Genomic DNA, 26,993 nt, shown 5'->3' on the forward strand with positions numbered 1-26,993 from the left:
ACATAGATCACTAGGCACAGTGTACTCCTGAACACACAACGCCCAGCAAAGCCCAGTACATAGATCACTAGGCACAGTGTACTCCTGAACACACAACGCCCAGCAAAGCCCAGTACATAGATCACTAGGCACAGTGTACTCCTGAACACACAACGCCCAGCAAAGCCCAGTACATAGATCACTAGGCACAGTGTACTCCTGAACACACAACGCCCAGCAAAGCCCAGTACATAGATCACTAGGCACAGTGTACTCCTGAACACACAACGCCCAGCAAAGCCCAGTACATAGATCACTAGGCACAGTGTACTCCTGAACACACAAGGCCCAGCAAAGCCCAGTACATAGATCACTAGGCACAATGTACTCCTGCAAGCCCCATTCGGTGCCCGGCACTCCCACTTCCACCTCACCACCATCGCCACCACTGTTGATGGATACATCGACGTGTTGATGTCTGCAATAACTTGAGCCTGCACAATAAAGACAAACGGAAGGTGCCCGGATCTCTGCCTTTTCTCTTCCGCATAGCAACAGTGTACTCCTGAACAAGGCGCAGCAAAACCCAGTACATAGATCATTAGGCATAGTGTACTCCTGAACACACAAGGCACAGCAGAGCCCAGCCTATAGATCATTAGGCAAAGTGTACTCCTGAACACACAAGGCACAGCAGAGCCCAGCCTATAGATCACTAGGCACAGTGTACTCCTGAACACACAAGGCACAGCAGAGCCCAGCCTATAGATCACTAGGCACAGTGTACTCCTGAACACACAAGGCACAGCAGAGCCCAGCCTATAGATCATTAGGCAAAGTGTACTCCTGAACACACAAGGCACAGCAGAGCCCAGCCTATAGATCATTAGGCAAAGTGTACTCCCAGGGGCGTAGCAATAGGGGTTGCAGAGGTAGCGACCGCATCGGGGCCCTTGGGCCAGAGGGGCCCCGAAGGGCCCTCCCCCAACTACAGTATTAGCTCTGTATTGGTCCTGTGCCCATAATAATGACTTCTATAGATACTTTGAATACTGGTAATCCTTAAGAAACTGTTTCCCATGCTTTTCTTGCACCTCTGACACTGTAGTTGCCATTGGCAGGTTTTGGTGCACCGTATCAATTGTTATGTATAGAGTGCTTGGGGGGGCCCCCTTTGTCAAACTTGCACCGGGGCCCACAGCTCCTTAGCTACGCCACTGTGTACTCCTGAACACACAAGGCACAGCAGAGCCCAGCCTATAGATCATTAGGCAAAGTGTACTCCTGAACACACAAGGCACAGCAGAGCCCAGCCTATAGATCATTAGCCAAAGTGTACTCCTGAACACACAAGGCACAGCAGAGCCCAGCCTATAGATCACTCGGCACAGTGTACTCCTGAACACACAAGGCGCAGCAGAGCCCAGCCTATAGATCACTAGGCACAGTGTACTCCTGAACATGCAGAAGCTGTTGCTGGGCGTGTGCAATAGCATTGCATTTGGCTTGGTTCACATAACAGCGGTAATATTACCATGCACACACAGAAACCCTTACTAACTGTAAGTACCGCAAGTTACACTATTAGCACAACCCGCAGTCCTTGAGTAGTGTGACCGTTGCTACGGTAATGGGCATAACTAATGGTAAAGCTTGTTAGTTACGTTCGATACCATAGCAACATCCGTGCTACTCGAGTACCGCGAATTACGCTAATAGCATAAATCGCGGTACTTACTGGCGTTAGTAAGGGTAATATTGGCATGCGCTGTGTGTGCATGGTAATATTACCACTGTTATGTGAACAAACTCCATTGACACTGCTGCTGTTATCTGCTAAAAAAGCCATATTTTCCCCACTGGACCAGATGACCAGGAGGCTACAAAAAGAGAAAATTTCACTTTTTCTATTGTTAATTAGAGAAGATTCTGAAAAGAAGAAATTTTTACAAATCAAGATTGAAATCAAGATTGATTATGTGATGTGAACAAAAGCAACATATCTTTAAAGCATCAGATCCATATTTGGTAAAAGATTTCTCGGCCCACGAGCTCTGGTGGAGAATCTGCTATATAAACAACACATCTATTCTGCTATGGATCACTGATAGCGATGGGATATAATATTTGTGACTATAATTAGAACTTTAACAGAAGATAAAAATGAAATGCTGCTAATGTTAAGCTTCTTTAGCCAACTGGAGTGTGAATGAATTCTTTAAATGACCCTTCCTCCACCCTCAGTAACAGCTGCGTGAAAGCACTTTGTGTATATGAATATGCTGAGGGACAGCTGATGGGGAGGGGAGGAACGGAGCAGTGATTGCTAGCATACATCATTTTTATAATTAAGATTCATTAAAATAACTCCTCACTCCCTGCCACGTTACAGTCACTTACTTTTTACTCCAATTACATGAGGAATTTTCAAAGATCCTATGACAATTATATAGAGGATGTTGTAGATACAATCTCTGTTTGTTCCTGGATGTTGTTGATCAGCTTATGGTTTACACAGAGTTACTGTAACTCCACAGCCACAGACAGTACAATATGAACATCTCCCCACACACTTCCCAGTCCCCAGACGTTAAAGTGAACCGAGCAGCATTTTTAGCCACCAGGGCATTTCAATAGCACATTAAAAGTGTATGCTAACCATGTGGCTCATTAACAGCAAGAACTTCCATTCGACCTCTTCTTTTTACATTTAAATGCTTGTTAGAGGCTTTTATTACCCTACTTCCATGTTCTGCCCTCCACAGAAATAGAAGGCAGATAAGGACTGCTGTAATGAGCAGTAGCAATGAGTAAACAAAAGCTTTCATCGGGGGGGGGGGGGGATATGAATTATAGAGATAGGACACTTTGCTTCAAACAGTTTATAGAAGTCAGAATTGATTACCTTCACTCCTTCCCTCTGGATAATGGCAGAATGAAGGGAACGAGAAAAATGGGAGCTCCTATAGCTATTAGAAACCAGGACAAACTGCAGAAAAAAGGTGCTTGGATCCCTTTAAACCCTTGCCGACCGCTCCACGCCAATTGGCATGAACGCTGTGATTGGTGTGAACACAAGCTTGCTGGAGGGAGGGATAGCTATAATAAGGCTGCTGCTTGCAGTTTATCTGTAAGTTTGCCCAAAACAATAAACAAAACATGAAATAAAGCTAGCCATACATCTAACGATGATGGGCAGATTCGACCAAGAGACAATTTTCTCTCAAATCGGATCTGATAAGAGAGAGATCCGTCAGCTGCCCATACACCCCAGGCCGATTCCCGACCAATTTCTTGCTGAAATCAATCCAGAATCGGCCTTGTGACGCCGCATTCGATTACCTCGCCTCCCCAAAGCTTTTCCCTTAATGTTAAGTAAAGTGTAGCCCCCCCGTGCATATTATGCATATTATACATTACCTGACCGCAACCTCCGCTTGTCCTCCACTGTCTCTTGGATTCCTCCACTCTACATACACACGCGCCCCACATGCATGGTTGCCTAGTAAGGGCGCACGTATGACGTCAGATGTCATACACGCGGCCCCATCACTAGGCAACCACATGGCGCGCGTGCATGAAAATGTCCCCGCTGGCTCCGGGCGCTCTCTGTTCTTCATACACGTATGCCACGTCTGACGTCATAACTGTGCCCTTACTAGGTAACCACGTGGGACACATGTGTATGTAGAGTGGAGGAATCCCAGAGGCAGTGGAGGACAAGCGAAGGCAGCGGACAGGTAATGTATAACATGCACTAGGGGGGGCACCTAACATTGGGGGGGCAGCCCTGGGGTTTAGTTGCATTCGCTGGTTGTCCCGAAAGTACACGCCGTTACCGCCACGCTACCGACTAAAGCGAGTCGGCCAAAGATCCTGCGGCATGCGCAATCTACTTATGCGACCAATTATGTCCTGAAATTGGTTGCATTGTCAGTCGGGCATGCACTTGGTGGCGTCGATTTTATAATCAAATCGGATGGTCGATCAGCCGACAAGCCACCTGATGTATGGCTACCTTAACTCTGGCTCTTAGCTTCTGTACTGTCTAACACACGAAACACAAGAAAAAAACTTTTTAGTCACAGGAAAAAAAAATGGCAGCCTCCAGAGCTTGATTTTCATTATGTCAGCAAATACAGAGCCCTCTCTCCCTTCAGCCTGCTGTCACAGACTAACACAGGTCTCTGTATTTCACAGCCTCGCTGGTTGAAGTACCATACTGTGTGGTCTAGCTGAGTGACAAGTGACATGAGTTTATACTCTGTACAGCACTGTGGAAGATGTTGGTGATATATACATACTAAATAATAATAGCTTACCTATTTTTCTGTCTGTGGAAACTTTCTACAGCTAACTGTATACAGATGACAACCCTAGCAATATAATTTAATAACACTTCCAGAAGGTCAGTATGGATAACCTAACAGGGGAGGACTGGGACCTTTTGGCCTGGGGGAAACACAAACCAGAGGCTCGTTATCATGGCAGTCCCAGCCCAAATGACGGCACACACGCATCCCACGTCGTGTATGCCAGTAGTCATGTGGAGCGCCAATGCGGAAATACAGGCAACAGGTGCACATAATACATTTTGAGGGACAACGGCCAGGGTTTACGTCGAGTCTATCATTCGTGGTTATTGCATGCCGTGATTATCGCACCTGACAACAACATTGGCCTGAGAGTTCCCAACATCTCAGATTGATACATTCAACCAATTTCCAGCCAAAATTTGTATCCGATTCGATAATATCTAAACGGTTGGTCAATTGGCTGTCATGTCAACAGACGTATGGCCACTTTAATTCCCCAAAGCTCATTCCCCCCCCACACACACACACTTATGTCCTCCCCTTCGCCACTATCTCTACTAATCCCTCAAATATGCCCCTCTTCCACCTCGGATACCCCCCCCCCAGTACCGGACCACCATCTCCCACAGTCAGGTAACACATCTTTACTGACCTCCCTCCTGGCACCATGATCCCTGCCTCACTAATGCTAATTTCCAAAGTTTCGATACCCCTCCTTCCATCACTGTTTTCACCCCCCCCCCCCCCCCCAACATCCATGCCTTGCTTACCTGCTTTTTATTGGTGGTCAGTGGCAGTGAATCACTGCCTGGCCACGACCCACTTCACTATAGTATGAAACCCTATAGGCCACATCCATACTCAGTACTGACAGGTTGAAAAGCCATTATGATTCGATCATAGTGAAAGAATCTGTCTGTAATAATTGATGCATGTATGGCCAGCTTTAGATTATGGTTTCTAATAACAAGATTGGAGAGAGGAGAGAGAAGGCAAAGCAGGTGGTTTTGGTGCACGGCGCCAAGGCTGTGGAGTCGGTACAAAAATCTTCCAACTCCGACTCCTCAGTTTATGAAACCACCGACTCCGTCTCCAGGTACCCAAAATGGCTCAGATTCCGACACCTCGACTCCGACTCCTTAGTCTAATACTTACCAGGGCTGTGGATTTTGTACAAAAAAATCTGACTCCAACTCCTCAGTTTATAAAATCTCCCACTCCGGGTACCCAAAATTGCTCTGACTCCGACTCCTCGACTCTGACTCCTACTCCGACTCCACAGCCCTGCACCGGTTACCCAAACCAGGAGTCCCATAGCAGCAATAATAAACTGTGCGGGGAGCGTAAGGGTAATTCGGGGCTCCGGTGATCGCCGTACCCCAAATTACACCTCCCTCTGAGTTGCAACGACTCGGAGGGGGAATAGTATTTAACACTGCCAGGGAGTTTAGTGGCAGCAGGAAGAGCCGTCATTCGGCGCTCCTGGCGCCCAATTTACCCGCAGCGTACAAATACTAAGGGCTCAGACACACTATACGCACTTTTATGAGCACTTTTTAGCCATTAGAACTTTCTGAGAGCTTTTTAAAAAGGGCTCCCATTGACTTACATTAAAATCATGGTAAAATCGTGATCACATTAAAATCGCTCAGAAAAGCATGTGTCTGAGCTGTTATGCAGAGAAGGGAAAAACGGTGAGGAGAGAAAAGCTGAAAGAGAAGGAAGAAGATAGTTAAGTGACAAGACAATATGCTCTGTACAGCACTGTGGAAGATGGCGGCGCTATATAAATACTAAATAATAATAATTATAATTTGCCTCACCAGGATTGCACGTTTATTTAGCTTTCCTGTATGACAAGAAGACACAGCCAGCACTAGAGGAAGAGGGAAACAAGGGGGAATGAGGGAGGGCTGGTGCACACCAATAGTGCTTCTGAATGTTTTTCAAATGGACAGACATTTGAAAAGCGATTGGCTAATGTTACCCTATGAGGGTGCTCTCACAGCAGCATTGTGATTTTTTCAAAATCGCAAACACGTTGCATGTAGCAATTTTTGGAGCGAGTCATTTAAAAATCGCTCTGAAAATCGTTTCACAAAATCGCACTCGCAAATTGCTAGCAATTGCTATTGTGATTTTGGCGTTCACTAGCCCAGAGAGAGGAGGAGTGGAGAGAGACTGAGAATAGCCTGAGATAGAGCAGAGCTGTATTGCAGTCTCACATCACACAGAGGCTACTTGCCTGTAATATGACTCCTGTCCCTGCCAGTCTCTCAACAAGTCAGAAAGCAGCCCTCCTGGAGTCTAGGGACTGTCAAAAACTTTTCAACTTGTTTAAAGCCTTATCTACACATGCAGTCATTATAACAATAGGGAGAGACCAGACAGATGTTTGCCCACGGACCCTCCAGGCGAGCTCTGCATCATGCTGTGTATATTTACCAGCTTGCCTGCCCTCTAATTGCACTTTTATCAGCTAGCCTAGTGTTTTCACTTTGCCTTACAACAACTAACCTGGATACACCAGACCAGCCCTAAATCACTGAATGATAGGGGGCCTGGGGGGAGATTGCCCCCTTCCCCCCTGGCCAGTCCGCCCCTGTAACCTAAGAAGTCTGAAGAGACTTGTCTCTCATTGGGGCTAATTCATCAAATATTTTAATATAGTTAAGAAATTCTCCTTACAGTATCTCTTAACTTAGCTCTCCTTTTTTTTCTGTTGTTGCTTTTTTTTGCTTTCCAATGGCTTTAAAGGGATTTTATTGGTTAAGTGTGATAACATCTACTGTGAGAAAACTCAGAAGAAAAGATAATTGAAATTCTCCTTATCTGTTTATCTCTTAAGCTCAACACACACCATACAATCTTGGTTGGACAGATTTACCAAATCTATGTAGTATAAGGGCCAACAGATTGAGAATACCTTGAATGATTGATTGGATAAGCTCTTGAACTACATGAAAGTGGTAATATTGAACAACCAAGATTGTATGGTGTGTGGTGAGCCTTAATTTAGCTTTCCTTTTTTTTTTTTTTTTTTTTTTGTTGCTTTCCAGTAGCTTTAAAGGGATTTTATTGGTTAAGTGTGAGAAAACTCAGGAGAAAAAAGAATTGAACATTGGCCCTCATCAATGAAATATATTCACAAAATGTTCACAAAATGACAGTAAAGTTGCAGTGTGCATTGAGCACACAACAAGTTTTTATGCTGACAAGGTAGCACGCGTCACACAATTAGCACAACTCGTGTTACCTAGGTAACGTGAGCATTGCTAGGGTAACGTGTGCTATACCACTTACACAGGGCTCATCACTCTAACCATGCTTGCATAAGCTAGGTAATACGGGTCACACTAATTGTTAAAGTAACAAACTCTGCACAAGCAGCAAAACATGCATGACTCTAGCAACACTTGTGTAACCTAAGTAATATGGGTCTCACTAATTGCACCGTGTGCTCTAACTTGTTAGCGTGAGCAATGGTAAAATAGCCAAGCACAACCTGCGCACAGCAACTTTACCATACCTTTGTGTGGCCCCTCATCTGTATATTTACATTTTCTGTCCTTGGCCCCTATGCAATTACCTTTTCTCCTGAGTTTTCTGCTAGGAGATACTTTTTCCTTTTATTTACATAACAACTTTTGAGCATCTGACAATTCAAAAAATATTAAAAACTGTGTAAAAAAAAGAGTCATGTCAACCTTATTTCTAAAATGTCATTGCTTGCTGGAGGGGCTTAAAGTAAATGTCAAGGGACTAAAGAAAAAAGTCATATTTACCTATGGAGAGGGAAAGCGCTGCATCCTATAGCCTTCCCTGATTCTCTTGCTCCCCTCGTTCCAGCGTTGTCACCCCCTTTGTGTGTACTTGACTAACTGGTCGAATACATGTCCATGAGCTCTTTGAAAGTTCATGACGGGCGACTCCGCACTGCGCAGTAAAGAGCCGCCTTTCGGTGGCAATTTAAACGTGGGTTATGGTGGTACAAGAGAGGACAGGGAAGACGCTATAGGATTCAGAGCCTTTCCTGCCCATAGATAAGTATCTGTTTTTTTGTTGACACTTGACATTTACTTTAAAAAGTATCTAATTGACAAGGTGTGTAAACATGTCCAATGAGAAAACTCAAGAGCAGTGATAACTGAATATCGGCCCTTCTAGTGAAAACATTTGTTTTTGTTGCTCTACTGTAAATGGTATACTTTTAAAGCTTCTTTATGTTTTTAAAATAGAAGATTACTCTATTCTGGAATAAGGCTGGCGTAATACTGCATAAATCCATACACTAACCATGAAGTAAAATGCTCTTCTGTGTTTCTGTGTAATCACAGCTGACTTGCCTCACTAAATGATTTCCATTCTAGGTAACCATGAAGAACAGCAGAAAGAGGGAGGAATTGTATCAAAGAACTTTACCAAGAAAATTCAGTGAGTACAATGCGTGCTTCTTATGGCTCTTGTTGTCTGTTTTCTTGGCATCATTTAGAAAATGCCAGAAAAGATCCCTATTAGCTGCATTCAGAATGACGTATGTAGTTTGAGATGACAGCAGGTCATGTGATGGGTGCACTATAGAGAAGCCATGCATCATCATTTCTCTCCATTATTATCCCGGGAAGTGGTGTGGTTATTGACATGTCTGCCCATCTCCTGTCAAGGCTCTCTACATTTAGATCACTGATGCTACAATTTTTACAATATCTTTGAAATGGACTGCAGCTTAAAGCAGGGAACACAAAGTGCCACTTTCTGATCTCTATAAAACCTATTCTTGACGGCACTTAAAAGCAGTAGCAATACCAAGGAACAGACAGGCAGCTATGGACATGGGGTTTTTATTCAGCTTTTCTTACACATCTTCCATTAAGGCCGATCTTACAAAGGAAGTGACGATTACCCTACAATCTTCTTCTAACCCTTCTTAGCAAAAGGAAATGTTATACAGCTGCCTTGCAGTGAATCAGTAAGTTTTCGCTTATTGTCTTTTGGTCAGGGCCGTTTTTAGGCATAGGCGAATGGAGTAAATGCCTGGGATGACATCTGCAGCAGGGGGCACCACAGAGCTTTTCTTAGCACACTGTGCTTTATTGAATTCCTATACCAGATGCTAGTTCCGTTGCAGTGTGATGTCAGGACCATGGTTCTGACATCCCACTGTGGGAGCCTTGTTGCATTGTGGGAAATAACAGCTGTTTACAGCTGTTTCCAACTGCTGTCTATCGGCGGGAAATCGTATGGGCACCTTGAGACTTTGAAAGTCGTAGAGCTCAGATAAGCTCTTTTACATAGATAACGACTGGAGTTTCTTAACTCTTCCTGTACTGGAAACAATATGAGACTCATATCTCTGCTGCTAATGTTTTCTTTCTTAGCTAAACTACACATACAAATCATTATATCATACGTTTATTTTCACTTCAGATTCCCTTTAAGTAAATTTGACACAACCTATCTTTCTGATGGTTGAAAAGGTATTTTATTTATTCTAAACTCAGGAGAAAAGTTAATTGAATCAGGCTTGGTCTTTTTTCCTGTATGTAGAGTGGCGGCGCTACACTGCGGCTTGCCAGGACTCAAGCCCCAGCTGAAAAATCGTTAGCCCCCCCCCCCCCCCCAAAGCGCCCCCACCGGACTCAGCACATTGAAGGGGGAGCAGCAGGCACAGCGGTGGGGAAAGGGGGCTGTCTCCCCCCCTTCCTCACTTTGGAGCTCCCCCTTCCTTGCTCCCTCTCCAGAATTGAGTGGCCGGCTAGCAGTGGGCGAAAAGCGGAACACTTCTTCTTTTCCCGAGAGGGAGATCTGTGCAGACTGTGCCGCTGGTCGGACGTCACTGACTAGGCCAGACTAGCGCACACAGATCTCCGTCCCGCGCATGGAAGAGAAGAAGTAAGTTTCTGCCTGCTGCCAGCGTCCCACATTACTGAATTCTGGAGGGGGAGCGAGAAAGGGTGAGCCCCAAGGTGAGGGAAGGGGGGGGGGACGTCCACCGCTGTGCCTGCGGCTCCATTCACTGTGCTGCCTTCCCTCCTGCTGCTGGGGACACCTATAGACCTGGCTATGGCTACCTATTCTGAGGACACTATAGACCTATAGCCTGGGAAACCACTGCCATATTGTCTGTATTTTGGAGGAACCTCTGTCAAATTATGTGTATTTTTGGTGACATGCTGTCAGATTACATGTATTTTGGGGGGAAACACTATGGCAGAGCTCAAACTTCCCTGGCAGACCTCTTACACTGCTGCTAAGATCATGTACATTTGGCCCCACCCATGACCACATTCTGTTGCATGGTCACGCCCATTTTTAAACCCCCAAAAATCTGAAGCTGGAGCCGCCACTGTATATGTATAGTAGTTATGTACACATTATAAATGGGGACTGTGAATGAAACCCTGTCTAAGCCGTTGCATAATGTTTTTATTTTTTTTATATATGGCTTATATCTGTTTAATAGAGTTTTAAACAAATTACCATATATTCATTTACAGCAGAAAAAAAAATCTTTCTGTTAATTGTCTCCTGAAACACTACTATCTTTGCTCATCCTTGTTTCCCAATCCCAGATATGGTTATGGCAACGTAAATGTAACTGATCTCTGACTAAATCATGGATTCCATGAACTGTTGCTGTACTCTATACATAGTTATTTGGTAATAGTACTGAATAAATGGCAAACAACGTGCTATCTACATGGATTACTGTAATAGGTTTGGACTAATGATACTGTTTCGCCTATTCTGACTACCATTTAGGGCACAGGTGACAAACACAAGGCATGCGGGCCAAGTGCGGCCCTCCTTGCCATTTTATGTGTCCCTCTAGAGCTTCAAATGCACGTCATTGTAAGCAGTGAAAATTAAAAGCAGCACACAACGGTGACAGTGTTTCTGGTTGGGGCCCTACTCTTGGGACCCAAACCCCCTCGTACAGTTGTGTAGCTTACCAAAAAGACTATTGGGGAAGTAGAGGCTGGAACCTTGCCTTGGCCCAAATGTCATAGTTATCCTTTTTTGATGAAGCAGCACTGAGGCAGATACATATTAAACTGCTTCACTGTGCTACTCTGCAGAAGGGGGAGGAGCTGCCCCCCCCCCCCCCATGGTCGCCCCAGTTACAACATTTAGTTTAAGACTGTTCAATAAATGTTAAATCTTAATAAACAATTTCACCTGCAACTTAGACAATGTTTGCGATTTTGGCCCCTTTCGTGATGGAGTTTGACAACCGTGATTTAGGATAACAATTAAATATCTGCATTGAGCCTGACGCCAACCTTTGTCCTATAAAGTGTCATCAAAATATAGGAACTGAAAAGATTATTTATTCTCACTGATTAGACTTGAAACGCAGTTGGTTAGTATCGGTGATGAGTGGATCAGTTTGCATAAACAATGATTTGCTGCACTTAAGTGTAATTCCCAATGGTCAGATATTTGGCACAGATGTCCAGCTTGAGCTTGCTGCTTGGTGACCTTCAAAGGATCTCTTGCAAGGACAGTTACACTAGTGCTTGGAAGTTTGTGGATCAATTTAAATTCTCAGTATTTCTACAGAATACCTAAAATGTTATCTTTTTTACCCAGATCCTAAACTAGTAACTAGTAGATAATGAAGACCCAGTTAAAGGACAGAGGTCAAAACACTGTGCTTACTTATGCGGTGCCTGATAACAGTAAGGGCCGGTTCACACTTTAAAAAAAAGTACCCATCAGGGACGTTTTTTTAAATGTCCTCATGTTAAAAATAGGATCTGCTTCCACTTATTAAAAAAAACAACAGATCTGTTAGCCTCTTTGCGCAGAGTTCGAACATTGCACATTTTACCTGAGTGGTCGGCAAAAATCTATGCAATGAAAGCCTATGAGAACAGACAGTGTCTGTTCTCACTAGGTTAGTCAACAAGTCTGCTTCGCCCGTTTCGATCAACACCGTGACATCAATACTCATGTGTCTCGACGGTTCCAATGCCGCCAACTCCTTTGTTTTGTCCCATGAAGCAGATTGGTGGCCAGCAGAAATATGAGGATCTCCATTGGCCTGCAAAAGACTTTAAGCAATCATCAGCAACAGGGAGAATTCTGATTGGTTCAAAGTGGACCAATGGAAATTCTCCCTATTGCTAAGGTCTACTGTATTCTATGGAGAACCCTATGCTCCTGCAGGCCTTCAGGTTGTGTACCCGGGGGACCGAGCAGTGGCAATTGGTGGTGATCGGTGGCGGGACACATGAGTGGTGATCCCAGGTGAACAGAGCAGATTGCTACAAGTGGATGCAGAATGGACGGAGTTTACCGTACCCATTTTACATCCACCTAAAGAAAACCTGAACTGAAAATTAAAAGTCAAAATAAGCATACACAAGTCATACTTATCTCCCGTGTAGTCTACTCCTCAGTGTCTTTCTCCTGTCCCGCGTCCTGTTTGTTCACTGTGATCAAGGGAATTTTCCGTCCTCCATTTTGAAACCATGGCCATTACCCATAACAGCTTTCTGGTCAGCACACAGTTAAACTGTAACATTGCCCATTTGAGCCATAGGGAAACATGGACATTACCTGGTACATCCGTTTTCCTCTCAGCTATAACTGACAGCAACTGATATTTTACTGACAGCAACTGATATATTTTAGATCTGACAAAATATTGTCAGAACTGGAAGGGATTATTGTCAGAAGAAAATGGTGAGCTTCTGAGAGGAACTGATGGCAAGGTAACTATGTAATGTTCATTTGAAGTTACCTCATGTGTTTATTGTAAATATTTTTACTCAGTACAGGTTCTCTTTAAGGCTACGTTTCCACTACTGCAGTGTGATTCTGTTGCGGAAAACATGTTAATGAATTTGCATGTGGATGTGAATTCGTACGCATTTGTATGCAAATTTTTACGTGAAAACGCATGCAGATTCGCTCTAATGGAAACGGGCCCTAAGTGGTGTGCTCTCCATGAGAGACAACATTTGCAACAATTGCAACTAAAGGTTTAAGGTCACTGGCTTGGAAAGGTTGTAGCCTATTCCTCCTTACAGGGCAGCTTCAAGTTAGAGATGTTGGTGAGCTTCCTAGCATGGATTGGCACTTCAGGCCCTTCGATAACACAGGCTTAAAGTGACCTGAAGTGACATTTAATATATGGGGATAAGTGTGCATCTGCAATGCCAGTCCTATTTGTCATTGTTCTTTTTTTCCATTTTTTATTTTTAAAATAATCAAGTTATAAATCAAAGTTTCTCTGTTGTTGAGCAGTCAGACTGCATCATTAATCTTACTCTTATCTAATTAGGTCATAACACCTATGTAGTATTTGAGAAGAATACCTCTAAGCATAGAGAAAAGATAGTTCATTAAGTCATGATTTGCCTGCATAGGAGCTGAATAAACATTAAAAACTGCAGTCATAACTTCAAACCTAGATTCTTTAATTAAGGAAAAACAAGAAAACATCTTCCCATAATGAATAGCACAACTCCATGATTAGGAAAAAGTATATAAACAATTGTATTCAGTGGCACATATGCAATTAACTTTTTCTCCTGAGTTTTCTCCTAGGTGATATTTACAAACGTGTTAATAAAATGCATATAGTATATGCATATAGCATATAGTAATGAGGTAGTGTGTCTTAAAATATATTGTGGCACCTTCACTATATACTGTATATAATGGCTAACCAATTAATAATCAAATACATAGCTTACATAAAGAAACCAACAGTTTATATGTGCATCAATTGTCAAACAAAACATAAGCACCATTTCCATGCTGAAAGTGCTGTGATGCTGGACAAATAGGTGAGCAAAGGTATAGGGAAAATATTTACACACATCACCCGGTCCTCAGTTTAAATATAGTGCTGGAACTCGACCAGGTAAGTAAGGTATGCCAGAGAGGAAGATAGGAGGATTTCAGTAACCTTTAACTAACCTTTAGATTCTAAGCCTTTAGAACCTACCACCCCATTTCGTAACAATGGGATTGTACTGTTCTTAAAAGGTCAATAACATAGTGTATGCATAGCTCAAACAAATACACAACAGGATGGAGTTTATGTGTTCCTCTCTCTCTGTGGAGCTCATCAGGCTCTAGTTTCCTTCTGAATATAATGCTAACTGACTTCAAAAAATAGCCATAGAATGTGATGGGAATACTGAAATATGAGCCCAGAAACAAATAAATAAATATCTGTATTGAGACTGGACCCTCTGTGCCCCCCCCCCCCATGTTCCAAAAGCATATTGATCATTAAATTACAATAGAGACAGTCTAGGCCAGTGATCTGCAAACTTGGCTCTCCAGTTGTTAAGGAGCTATAAGTCCCACAATGCATTGCAGGAGTCTGACACAGTCATGATTCATAAAGGCAAATGCATTGTGGTACTTGTAGTTCCTTAACAGCTGAAGAGCCAAGTTTGCAGATCCCTGGTCTATGCCTATGATACAGACTGAATTGTTAGCAGCACCTGGAGGAAAAGTTAAAGAGAAACCGTGACCAAGGATTGAACTTCATCCCAATCAGTAGCTGATACCCCCTTTCCCATGAGAAATCTTTTCCTTTTCACATACAGATCATCAGGGGGCTCTGTATGGCTGACATTGTGGTGAAACCCCTCCCACAGTGTGATGTCAGCACCATGGTGCTGACATCACAGTGTGGGAGCCTTGTTGCATTGTGGGAAATAACAGCTGTTTCCACCTGCCAAAAAAGCAAGCAGCATCTCCTTCTACTGACATCACTTGCCAGCAGTAAACATGTCGCCATATGATAATGTCAGAATGTAAATCAGGGAGAGGAAAGATTTTACAATGGGCAAACACTGACTAAATAATCTATACATAATTATTGTAAAAATTAAGCACTTTTGTTCATTACGTTATTTTCACTGGAGTTCCTCTTTATTGACATGACTATGGATTTCCACAAGATGCCAGCACTATAAATATACAGAGTAAAAATCCTTCCCTCCATCCACGTCAGTATTGTGGGGGTATCATGTCTCCTAGTTGAAAGGAGGTGATCAGAATGCAGTGCCAGCTATCTTCTCTGGACTGAAATAAGCCCTGCCCAACTTATTTCACTGTGTGACCTTAAAGGTCAGCAAGGAGATGGTGGGCAGGATTGGAGTAGCAGGATGGGACAATATACCAGAGGAGAAACCCCCACAATCCTAATGAAGATGAGGAGAAAGATCTCACAGCTCATATGTATCATCCTGCTTTCATCCACCTGAAGGTAACTAGTTACTGCAGTGCCTCTTTAAGCACAGCATGAATTAGTCAGTGCTATTGTACATTTTATGAATGTGTAGATCCTTTGTAGAAGTCCTTGTATGGTTGAAACTTTGTCATGAGGGATCTGGCTTCTTGCCATGACCCTATCTGATTCCCGCTTCTCCTGCTCACAGAACAGAACTCCAAAGCATGCAGACCAGATTAAACACAAAATTTCAAGGAGGTGTTAGGCAAACAGTTTGTCAGTTTATTTATACAGAGTTATGGTCTTTGCTAGGCCTGTTGGCTCCTGCTTTTTTTCACAGAAACAGTGTAGTTCTGTGGATGATTTGTTTTAGGACATTTCAGTCCGTTATAAAGCATGCAAGTAGTTCAGGAATTAGAAGTAACAGTCTGCTTATCGTGAACGTATTAGATCGTTTCCCGCTCAGTTGGGCGCAGGGTGAGCCAATGATGGCCCACCCTGCTGCCAGTGACATTCTGGGTGGAATTAAATACCATTCCCCCTCCGAATCATAGGTTCGGCTATCACTGACTCCCAAATTATATTGAAAATCTTGTTGTGTCACTATAGCCGTAATAACTTTACGTTTCTGTCAGTGCCCAGGTCAGGTGTTACGCAGGATGTAGTAGAATATTGGTAATGTTACTGATATTTTAATTTTGCCTTTTGTAACCTAACTCTCACACTAACCCTCCTTTACCTACGGTTAACACTAACCTGCCCAACCAACGCCTAACAATAACTACCATACAAGCCGCTATTTGAAACCGCTAATTCACTAAGTACTGTGTTGCATAATTACATGGCTGGTGCCCCCTTTATGGGTCGCCAAAATTACCAGCTGTGAGTGTGCACCATAATTACCTGTCTTGTTCTGAAAGATCACCAGTACCATAACTTTTATATATTAGTAGCATTTACTGTGTTTCTTATATCTATGCTTCCTGTGTGGGATTTGGAAAGCCATATGTAGAGTGACGGAATTTAGCATAGCGGGCTGAGACTGTTTCCCGCCCACCCAGTGTACTGTGACTTGCTCAGTAAGTACCTGCTCACAGATTTGAATCTTTCTATTCAGCAAACAGCGCCTAGGGTCATGTGACTCAAATCTCAAATTGATTTAATAGTATTTGCTATAATTGCCTGAAATTATTAACCATAACAAAGGCCGGATTTATACTTTTTCCGCCCCTAGGCCAAGTATGTTAGGGCTCCTCTTCCAAGTGCAGTGGTGCCCCTCCCATTCCATGTGTAAGCCGGTCCACATCCATCTACTGAGGCCCCTCTCATTCACATACAGCTTTCTTGGACATCTGCTACCCTTTTTATTTGCATCCTTCTCTTTCATATGTAGCGACCCCCATTTCATGTCTAGATACCCCCTTGGGCTGCAGCTGTCCCTGACCATAACACTTAAAGTGTAACTCTGCTTTCACTGATATAAATCATTCTGAACTTCTATGAAGCAGCTAATTTGATTCAAATGTAGTCATTTGCTGGTCTTCCTTGTAGGAAGGGGTGTGTGGGAGTGATTATATGTCACATCTTCTGACTTTCTCTACTCATCATTCACCAATCCTGCCAGTAACCATGGTCTACTCTCCCATGTCAATCCACCTGCCCCCCACTTACCCTCTTTTCACTTAACTTATTAACCACTGTGGCCATTCCTTCATGTCAGTCCTCCTGAACCTGACCTCCTCTCCTTTCATATATCTTCCCACCATAATCCATAGGGATCTGTGCCGTCTTCTAAAATACATTATTAATCTCCATTAAAAGTTACAGCATAAAAGCGAGTGGCGGGTCTAATGTGATGCGCGTTTCGGACACTCAGTCCTTTCTCAAACTGCCAAGAGCACACTGCGGCAGTGGCAAGTTGACAAACTTTTAATGAAGACTTAATAAAGTGTTTTTAAGAAGATGGCGAGGATCCCAAAGGATTTTTGAGGATTATGCTTACCTGTGACTTCATGCATTGGATCCCTCGCACATCGATTCCATTGGTGCTGAATTGATTGTAATACATATCTACCCACAAACTGTGTCTGCCCCATGTCACTTCTGCTGACTCTCACCTACTCATCGTTCATCAGTTCTGCCAGTGCCAGCCACTGTGAATATTAAACTTGCAGCAATGGCCTTAATTACACATGGGATGGAACCATCGTTGCAACTTTCCGGAATAAAGGGAGTAGAATTCCTCAACTTGTACTCAATACTTTCCAATAGATAAAATGTCATCACAGGCAGCGAGCCTTAAAACATTCATATAGACGAGACATGGCTATGTTTACGGACACAATCCTCCTGAACCTCACCTACAAACCTTTCACATATATCCCCACCCTTTTCACTGCTCCTGGTTCTCACATATCTGCTTCTTGCCTATGCTCCAAGTCACCATGTACAACCCCTATATCACCTTTACTAACATTGACCTACCTGCTTTTAAGTTACTCATTAATCCAATAGGCATATATTTGCTACAATAAAAGTAAACTCATGGTGGCATTTTATCTCCGTGACATTGAGACCTGTTTTTTTCATATTTTTAACTGCCTTATTAAAACACAAGATATTTGCAGGTTGGCACATGTCTCCAAGATGCAAGATCAGTAATGCATCACTCCATGACAGTGGGCAGAGACATTAAAATCACTTCTTATATTTTCCTGGTATATGTAACCAAGAACTTGTTAACCCATGTTGACAAATCTAACTCCCCTATACAGCAAAGAAGGGAGCAATTAATGACTACAGTACACAATATATCACTATGCATTACATTGCATTGTGCAATAAACCCAAAATACTTTTTTTAATACAGTTAAAACTACTGGTCATGCAACATTAATTAGATGGTAAGCTATTTAGTAGTGTACTTTGAATGACTGATAATATACTGGCTGCTATTTTTGCACTGTATTTATGCATTCAGTTCCTCCCTGAAGCTGTGTGTGACTTTACGTAATGTGGGACTTACAAAGCAGGTTATTAAAAATTTATATTATATGATGAGGGTATAGATGTCAGCTGCGAATAATTTGCAGGGACAGTTTTTGTAAAGACTTGCCTCTTGGTGACGCACAAGATAGGGTTCATTGATAGTTTCTGCATACAGAAAGCTTTGCAATGGTGCACAGTAGATATTAGCTTCCAAAATATCACAGCAAAAGTATATACACATATACAGGATTTGATACAGGAAATGAGACATGGGTAATATTTTATGGATGACACCATAATGAGCTAAAATACATTCTCGTTGTGTCAGAAAGCTAAATAGGTTGTTTTCATCCCCACTTCAATCCCCAAAAAAAGGATAATTTCTGATGGGACATGCTTGATTGTGCTCTCCCCTGGCTAGTAGCGTCATTCCAGTTTATACTATATATTAGTCAGGAGCTTCTTGGGTTATTTGTAGGATAATGGAAACGTTTGTCCACAATTTTGGTGACTTCTCCTGTACCTCTTTGGAACCTTTTCACTTATGTATTGTAAGTGCTTGATAAATGATTATTCCGATCATCACCTAATATTATGTATGTCCCCCTTCTGCTACCAAAACAGCTCTGACCCATCTAGACCTGGACCCCACAATACATTTAAAGATATCCAATGGTATCTGGAACTAATAGCAAGCAGAGAAGTAGTTAGCACCCACCAGATATAAGGACGGTCAAAGGTCAAAGTTCTCCTTGCCCACAGAGAATATCAGTAGAAGCAACCTGGATCAGACCCAGCACTGAAGGTTGTTTTATTTTATTTGAGAAAAAGTCCATAGTTCAGATAGCGGATTGAATCAAAGCAATGTTTCGGTACATCCTTTCTTTGGCAAGTCTTTTCAGCCATACAGTTAAGGTAAGACATTAGCCCATAACCTTTAAGTTTAATTTGTGAAGTATTGCACACGCTTTTAGCCATTGATATAATCTAAAAGAAAACATCTCCTATTGGAGCAGGTTGCTTTCTGTCATTGCTTGATGGTTCAGGTCTGATGCTCAGATGCACACTTGGATGTTGAGTTTTTCAATTGTTTGAGTGTTTCGATTTCTGCAGAAATAGCGGCTCCTGTCGTACATGGTGAATAAAGCCGATTCTGATTGACTCCACCTGTCAGTGGTCTTTGTGGTATATCTGATCTTCCCCCAGTGATGAAATGAGCATAGTCATTTTCTCACCCAAAACTACTTATCATGATATCTGTTTATTTTCAATTATTACATTTTGTTCAGGTTAAGACCAAGTTAACAGGTTAGCAAATTGCTACCCCCCCCCCCCCCCCCCCTTCCCCTCGTATCTCACCACCCAAGGCTCACATTGCCTCATGGATGGCCCAGCCTTGGTGTGATCTGTGTACTTTATGAAGGCCAACCCTTTGTTTATATTTGTGAAGGAAGTACAGGTAGTCCTCGGTTAACAAACAAAATAGTGACTGTAGGTTCGTTCTTAACCTGAATCCGTTCTTAAGCTATCTCTGTCCCCTTTGCCTCCCATGTGTCCTCCTTTGGCTCCAGTGTCCCCCCCTGTGTCTCTGTTTTTACCCCCCTGTTCCTCTTAACCCTCACTCTCCCTATGGACACACCTTCCAGCCCAAGTCCAACCCTCTCTGTCCTCCGCTCTCCGCCTTCCAATAGCCACTTACAGCACAGCTAGATGCAGCATCACGTAGTAGGTTTTCTGATCAGAAGGCTTTTATTCCTGCTATGTACATCAGAGCTTTGTAAGCTGTTTTCAGGGGCTGTTCAGTCTGCTGTGTCACAGCTGAAACAGAGCAAGCAGGCCTTGTTTACTCAGCAGTATTCCTTTAGAGCATTTCAGCAGTCCTGAAGTGGTTAACAGCGAATAAATTCAATCCATCTGTTTCAATTTCTAGTTACAACAGTAAACAGGACATCATTCACACAAGAGCAACCATAAAAGAGGGAGATAAAAGTGATTTAAATACCTTAGAATTGCATTGCTACTCCATCGGATGCATCTGTTGTACACAATGACATGTATAAATCAAAGTGTTGGAAGTACTCGGCCTGTTCCATACTCACACAATGACCTGAATGTAAAGCTACAGCATGAATTTATGTAAACCTCCACATTGTTTCTATAGATTATCATATTGACTTTTATCTATAGTATTACACAACCATTGCACATTGTTCAGTTCTTTATAGACCTGCATGCTCTAGATCAGTGGTCCTCAAACTAAGGCCCGCGGGCCGAATGTGGCCCCCTGAGACTTTTTTACCGGCCCCACACACACAAAATTTATAACTTAAAGATGCGGTCAGCTACATCTTTAAATATTGGTGGTCCGCATATAGAATAGCAGTGCTGGCACCACCCATCCACATGGAAGCCAGAAAGCAGTAATTCGCTGGTTTCCAATCAAATTCCACATCAGTTGACACTGCTGTCCAATTGGACTGCAGGTTGTCACCTGGGTATGCTTCACTGTCTGGCTCGCAAAGTCTTCTACATCATTTTATGTATACTCCGGCCCCCCAGCAGTCTGAAGTATGTTGACCTGGCCCTCGACCCAAAAGGTTTTGGGACACCTGCTCTAGATGCTCTAGGATCCTAAGACAGGAGACCTCCACCATTTGTCAGCTTGGCCACGACAGACCACTACCTGTGTAATCTAAGTTGCAGATGCAGTAGGCCCTCCCAATCTAAAAACATTTATGGTTCATTTTTTATGGTGGATTTAAAGGAATGTTAAGCAACATTGAAACAATTGCCCAGTGGTACAGCCAGTTTGAATCTTTGTTTCATTTAACAACTAAAACCCAGGTACTCAAATATTCCATTTCAAACTCCTAACCTTTGTGTACAAAGCTTTCCATATGTTGTCTCATTTTGTATATTTCCAGTTACCACCTTTTCCCAACACCTGAAACAATCCTAGCCTCCATTTTGGTCACCTCATCTTATTCTTACTTTCAGAACTTTTTAAGAGCTTCACCAATTTCTTTGAACTCTCTTCCACATCTTGTGAGCCATGCTCCAAGCCTTGAAACCTTCAAGCACACCCTTAAAACCCACACTTTCACACAAGCATATAATCAGTCACTCAGCTCCTCTTCAGATGCACATCCACATGCGTACCAAATGTTAAAAGACCTGTTGCCACATCCAGTTGCTCAGTTGCGACCTTTCTACCTAGTGTAATCTACCCACTCTCCTCTGAATTGTAATCTCAAAAGAGCAGTCCTCCCCCAAATTTTCTTGTCTCTGCGAAATTATTTCTCTGTACCTGTATTGCTGGATGCTTTCATACTGTTCATTAACTGTGTAAACAGTTTTGTACTTGTGTTGCTGAAGGTTCTGACTGTACTGTGCATGTACCATGTATGTGTTTACTGTACCCTTTGTTGTTTGTATTTTAAACTGTAATGCACTATAGAAGGTGATAGTAGTATATAAGCTTTATTAACCAGTTCAGGACCACAGGCTTACACCCCCCTAATGACCCAGCTATTTTTTGCACACTGCAGCTTTAACAGTGTGCTGCATGGCCATACAACTTAGCAGCCAAATGAATCTCCCCCTTTTCTGCCCACCAACAGAGCTTTTTGTTGGTGGGCTCTGATCACTGCTGCAGGCTGTATTTTTTTTTTTAATTAATTTAAATATTCTTTTTTTTAATAAAAACGACATTTTTTTTTCATTTCCACCCTCCCTCCCTCCCCTGAGAGCCAATTAGCATAATCGTTTCGCATAGGCATGAGCCTATGAGAAAAAATTGTTTTGAGCCTCTCAGTGACAGAGCTGTCCCCAGTACAGCGCTGCACTAGATCGCAGCGCTGTACAACCATTAGAAACCTTTTCTTTAAATTTCTAACAGCCTGCTAGCCGCCATCACAGTCTGGCAGGCTGATGTCAGAGCTCCACTCCATCATTCAGCGGGGATGCGACCCCCGCTAATCCCCGCCCACTACTCTTGATGCCGTTAGGCGTTAGGCGTCCTGGGGGAGCTCCTGTTGTGGAGAGTACAGTAAATTACATACAGAAAGGGTTGAATTTATCAAGAGGAAAATAGTCCAGTCGTAGGCAGCATTTAAGAGAGAGCAAAAGAGAGGCAATAGCCAAAGCAACAGCACACAGCTGGTACCTATTGTCTTTCTTTTCCAGTGTTTAACACACTTGAGTACTTATTGCTATAATGCTTATAGTAAATATGCAGTAAGAAGAATATCAGGGTTGCACTTTTACAAATGTCAATTGCCTTGTTGATATCCTGGAGGCATTTGGAGTTGTTACCGGGATGGAATTTAGACAGCAATGTAACCAATTACACCCTGACGGGGTAATAATTGCCCCTCAGATGTTATATGTTGCAGACATCAGCCATGCAATATAATAAATAATAATTGCACTGCATGTCAGTGACCAACACAGTTAACATTATGAGAATCTACATTCAGCATCAGCAACTTAATGGCAAATGGATCCTTAGCTTAAAGAGAGTCTGAAGCGAGAATAAATCTCGCTTCAGACCTCATAGATAGCAGGGGCATGTGTGCCCCTGCTAAAACGCCGCTATCCCGCGGCTTAACGTGGGTCCCTGATCCCCCAAATCCCCTCCATACAGCGGGGGAGCGCTTCCGCATTGGGGCAGGGCTAACCGCCGCAGCCCTGCCTCCCGCGTGTCTATCAGACGCGTACCTCCGCCTCTCCCCCGCCCCTCTCAGTCTTCCTTCACTGAGAGGGGCGGGGGAGAGGCGGCGATGCGTGTCTGATAGACGCGTTGAGAGGCAGGGCTGCAGCCGTTAGCCCTGCCTCCAGGAAGAGCAAAATTTACGACCAAGTTGGTCGTTGATTTTGCAGGGGGTGAAGGGACACCCGTTTAGCCGCGGGATAGCGGTGTTTTAGCAGGGGCACACATGCCTCTGCTAACTATGAGCTCTGAAGCGAGATTTATTCTCGCTTCAGAGCCTCTTTAAAGGACAACTAAAGCGAGAGGGATATCATATGGATGCTGCCATATTTATTTTCTTTTAAGTAATAACAGTTGCTTGGCTGTCTGGTTGATCTTCTGTCTCAAATACTTTTAGCCTAAAGGCTCATACACACATCAGACCATAGTCTTTGGAAAATGAAAGATCACATTCCAATCTTACCACCCTTCATGTAGTATGAGAGCCATACCTACACAGTCTGTTCTATGGAGCTGAATTCCCCATCACAAAAAAATCTTTGCAAGATGCTGCACACACAGATGCTGTACAGACACAAAAGATCAGTATCTGCCAAAGATCTGTTCCTGCAAATTGCATTCATAGTCTATGAGATCTGCAGATCATCATACACACCTTGTTTAACTGACATTCATCTGCAGATCAGACAATCATCTGCAGATCTCAAAATCCATCCTGGTGGATCTGATCTGCAGATGAATGTCTGTTAAACAAGGTGTGTATGATGATTTACAGATCTCATAGACTATGAATGCATTTTGCAGGAACGGATCTTTTGCAGGAACAGATCTTTTGCAGATACTGATCTTTTGAATGTCTACAGCATCTTTGTGTGCAGCATCTGGCAAAGATTTCTATCTGATGGGGGAGTTTAGCTCCATAGAATAGACTGTGTAGGTATGGCTCTCATACTACATGGAAGGGGGTAAAATTGGTCTGTGATCTTTCATTTTCCAAAGACTATGGTCTGATGTGTGTATGAGCCTTTAGACACTGAACAAGCATCCAGATCAGGTGTCATTATTGTCAGATCAACTGAAATTATTGTCAGATTTGACAAGGTTAGCTGCATGCTTGTTTCTTTCTTTCTGTCCTGCTGTCCCTACCCTGTGAAATGCCTTGCCTTAAGACAGTTCCAACCCTGGAAATCAACCACATAGCTTTTTCCCTTTACACATCACTATGTACTGATCTGAGACAAGCTTATGCGCTTTGGGTCCTACTGGAGAAAAGCGCTTTACAAATGTTTAATTGTTGTTTCGGGTGTTTTTCAGACACTGTTGCTGCCAAATAGATCAGCAGGGCTGCCAGGCAACTGGTATTGTTTAAAAGGAAATACATATGTCATCCTCCATATTCTTCTTGCTTCAGCTGTCCTTTAAAGGGAACCTAAACTGAAAAGGATTTGGATTTTTCCTTTTAAAATAATACCTGTTGCCTGACTCTCCTGCTGATCCTGTGTCTCTAATACTTTCAGCCACAGCCCCTGAACAAGTATGCAGATCAGGTGCTCTGACTGAAGTCAGACTGGATTAGCTGCATGCTTGTTTCAGGAGTGTGATTCAGCCACTACTGTGGTTAAAGAGGTTAAAGAGATCAGCAGGGATGCCAAGCAACTAGTATCAGCAGGGATGCCAAGCAACTAGTATTATTTAGAGGAAAAATCCATATCCCTCTCAGTTTATATCAAGTAGGCCTTAAAGGAACACTATCAATTAAATCAACTTTTTTTTTAATACTCTATATTAGGGTACACATTACCACTAGTTCTAGGGGCACTTTATTTATTCACATAGTTCTCTCTCCCTCTCTACCTGCTTAAAAATCATCCTTCATTCCTCACAAAGCTCACAAATATACTTCACTGTGTCACAGCATGCAGGGGACATGAGGAGGAAGAGGCTGATCTGAGGAGGTAACATGTAGCTAGATGTGCTGTAATATTGCCATAATGTAACTAGCAGGGAGATTTGTATACACTATTCCTGACTGACTTGCTTGCTTGTGACTTTTCACTCCAGGCTGCATCTACTTTGTAGGCTGCTATGTAGTGCTGTGCTGAGAGGGAGAGATGCTGTTTACAAAGGCATTATTAGGATCTTTATCAGTCAGCGAAGCAAAGGTAATAAACACACATTGCTGAAATCTTTAACCCCTTACCACCATCTGAATAAGACTCTTTCAGCAAGGTGATTATTAAACTATACACTGAGGAGTTGATAGCAATCCCCCCTGCGCAGGAACATGGTCTAGCCCTCTAAGAGCCAGACACTTTTGTATCTAAAACTGATAAAGGATTTTACAGCAGAGAGGCAGAGTTGTGTGAGGAAGGAAATTGTTCCTAGTACTTGTGGTAATGTGTGCCCTAACATACAGCATTAAAAAAAGTTGTTTTAATCAATAGTATTCCTTTAAGTAAGAAGGAACACATGGGGAACATAGTGTTCTGAAATATACTGCTCATCACAAAATAGTTAGCCTTCTCCTTTTTTCTGTTTATTAGACTGTTGAGTTAAATGTAGATGTGATGTGCATGTAATGCAAAGAACATTATGACAAATGCTACAGGCTGTATAAAATCATTATTCACAAGTGCCTTGGGCACCTTAACATATACAGTACATATCCAACTAAAGCACTGGGTAGCAGACTCGCCTCTGATTTCTCACCTGCTATTCACAGTAATATAGGAAGCATCCACTTTATCTAATAAGACTACATCTTTTCTAGATTAGAAAATCAGTTAGATTGGGCACAGCTGTCAGTTGTGTGGGTTCTTATTCAGTTCAGTCTTTATGACCAGGACAGAAGGAGATTTTACTGCAGCTACAATGCTTTGTCACACAGGGTTCTAGTTTTTAACAAATACTCAAACTAGAACTAACACCTACTGTCTAACTAGCAGTGTAATGAAACATTCCTCCTTCAGTTTTAAAAACACAAATACCATATTTATGCTTCCAGTATAAGACCATTTTTTGTTTTTAGTAAAATAATTGGTACTTATCCGTTAGCCGGGCGCATCCGGCAGGTGGCGCTAATTACTATTCCCCCTCCAGGCCGACATGGATAGTAGGGAAAGATGTAACTCTGGTGGAGTTTTGTCGCCACCTAGAGGATGCGCCCGGCTAACGGATAAGTACCAAATAATTCTGGCTGAATTATTTTTGTTTATGTTTCATGAAAAATTGACAAGGGAGGGACTCTAACGGCCTCAATTCACTAACCTTAACTCCTGTCTTTAATAACTCTTCTGAGCTGTTTTACAATTATCACCATGGTGATATAATTGTGATAACTTAAAACAGCTCAGAAGAGTTATTGAAGACAGGAGTTAAGGTTAGTGAATTGAGGCCAATGATTTGAAACAAAAAAAAATCAGGCAGTCCTTCAGTTCAAAAAGGACTAGGACTGTCCCTGCTAACTTGTTCCACATCATTGCATTCCAGCAGTTCTGGAGGTGTGATTAGTTTTTCAGGGACAACAAAGGGATAATTTGCATATTTAGCAGTGATGCATTATGGGATATCTCATATGCTCACTCCAACCTGAATAATCACAAATACCTTTGGTTCTAAAATAAACCTAAGATAAGAAAATAAAAAGAATATATACATACCTGGGGCTTCCTCCAGCCCCATCGCTCCATGCGCGGTCGGGCCTGCTCCCATTATGTGATGTGATTTGGCTTTCTGGGACAACAAAGGTATAATTAGCCTCATTCACATCTGGTGCACTGAGAAACGTGTAAAAGCG

General features: G+C 42.7%; 1 protein-coding gene across 1 annotated transcript in view; it reads left to right on the top strand.

The window, feature by feature from the left end:
- The window catches only part of HSPB8 (heat shock protein family B (small) member 8), a 57,548-nt gene that overhangs the window by 17,030 nt on the left and 13,525 nt on the right, over positions 1-26,993 (top strand). The window contains exon 2 of the mRNA XM_068246305.1: positions 8,666-8,729. Within this exon, the coding sequence (XP_068102406.1) occupies positions 8,666-8,729 (64 nt within the window). The remainder of the gene's footprint in view (positions 1-8,665; positions 8,730-26,993) is intronic.

Source organism: Hyperolius riggenbachi, chromosome 1 (assembly GCF_040937935.1).
Source record: "Hyperolius riggenbachi isolate aHypRig1 chromosome 1, aHypRig1.pri, whole genome shotgun sequence".
NCBI lineage: Eukaryota > Metazoa > Chordata > Amphibia > Anura > Hyperoliidae > Hyperolius > Hyperolius riggenbachi.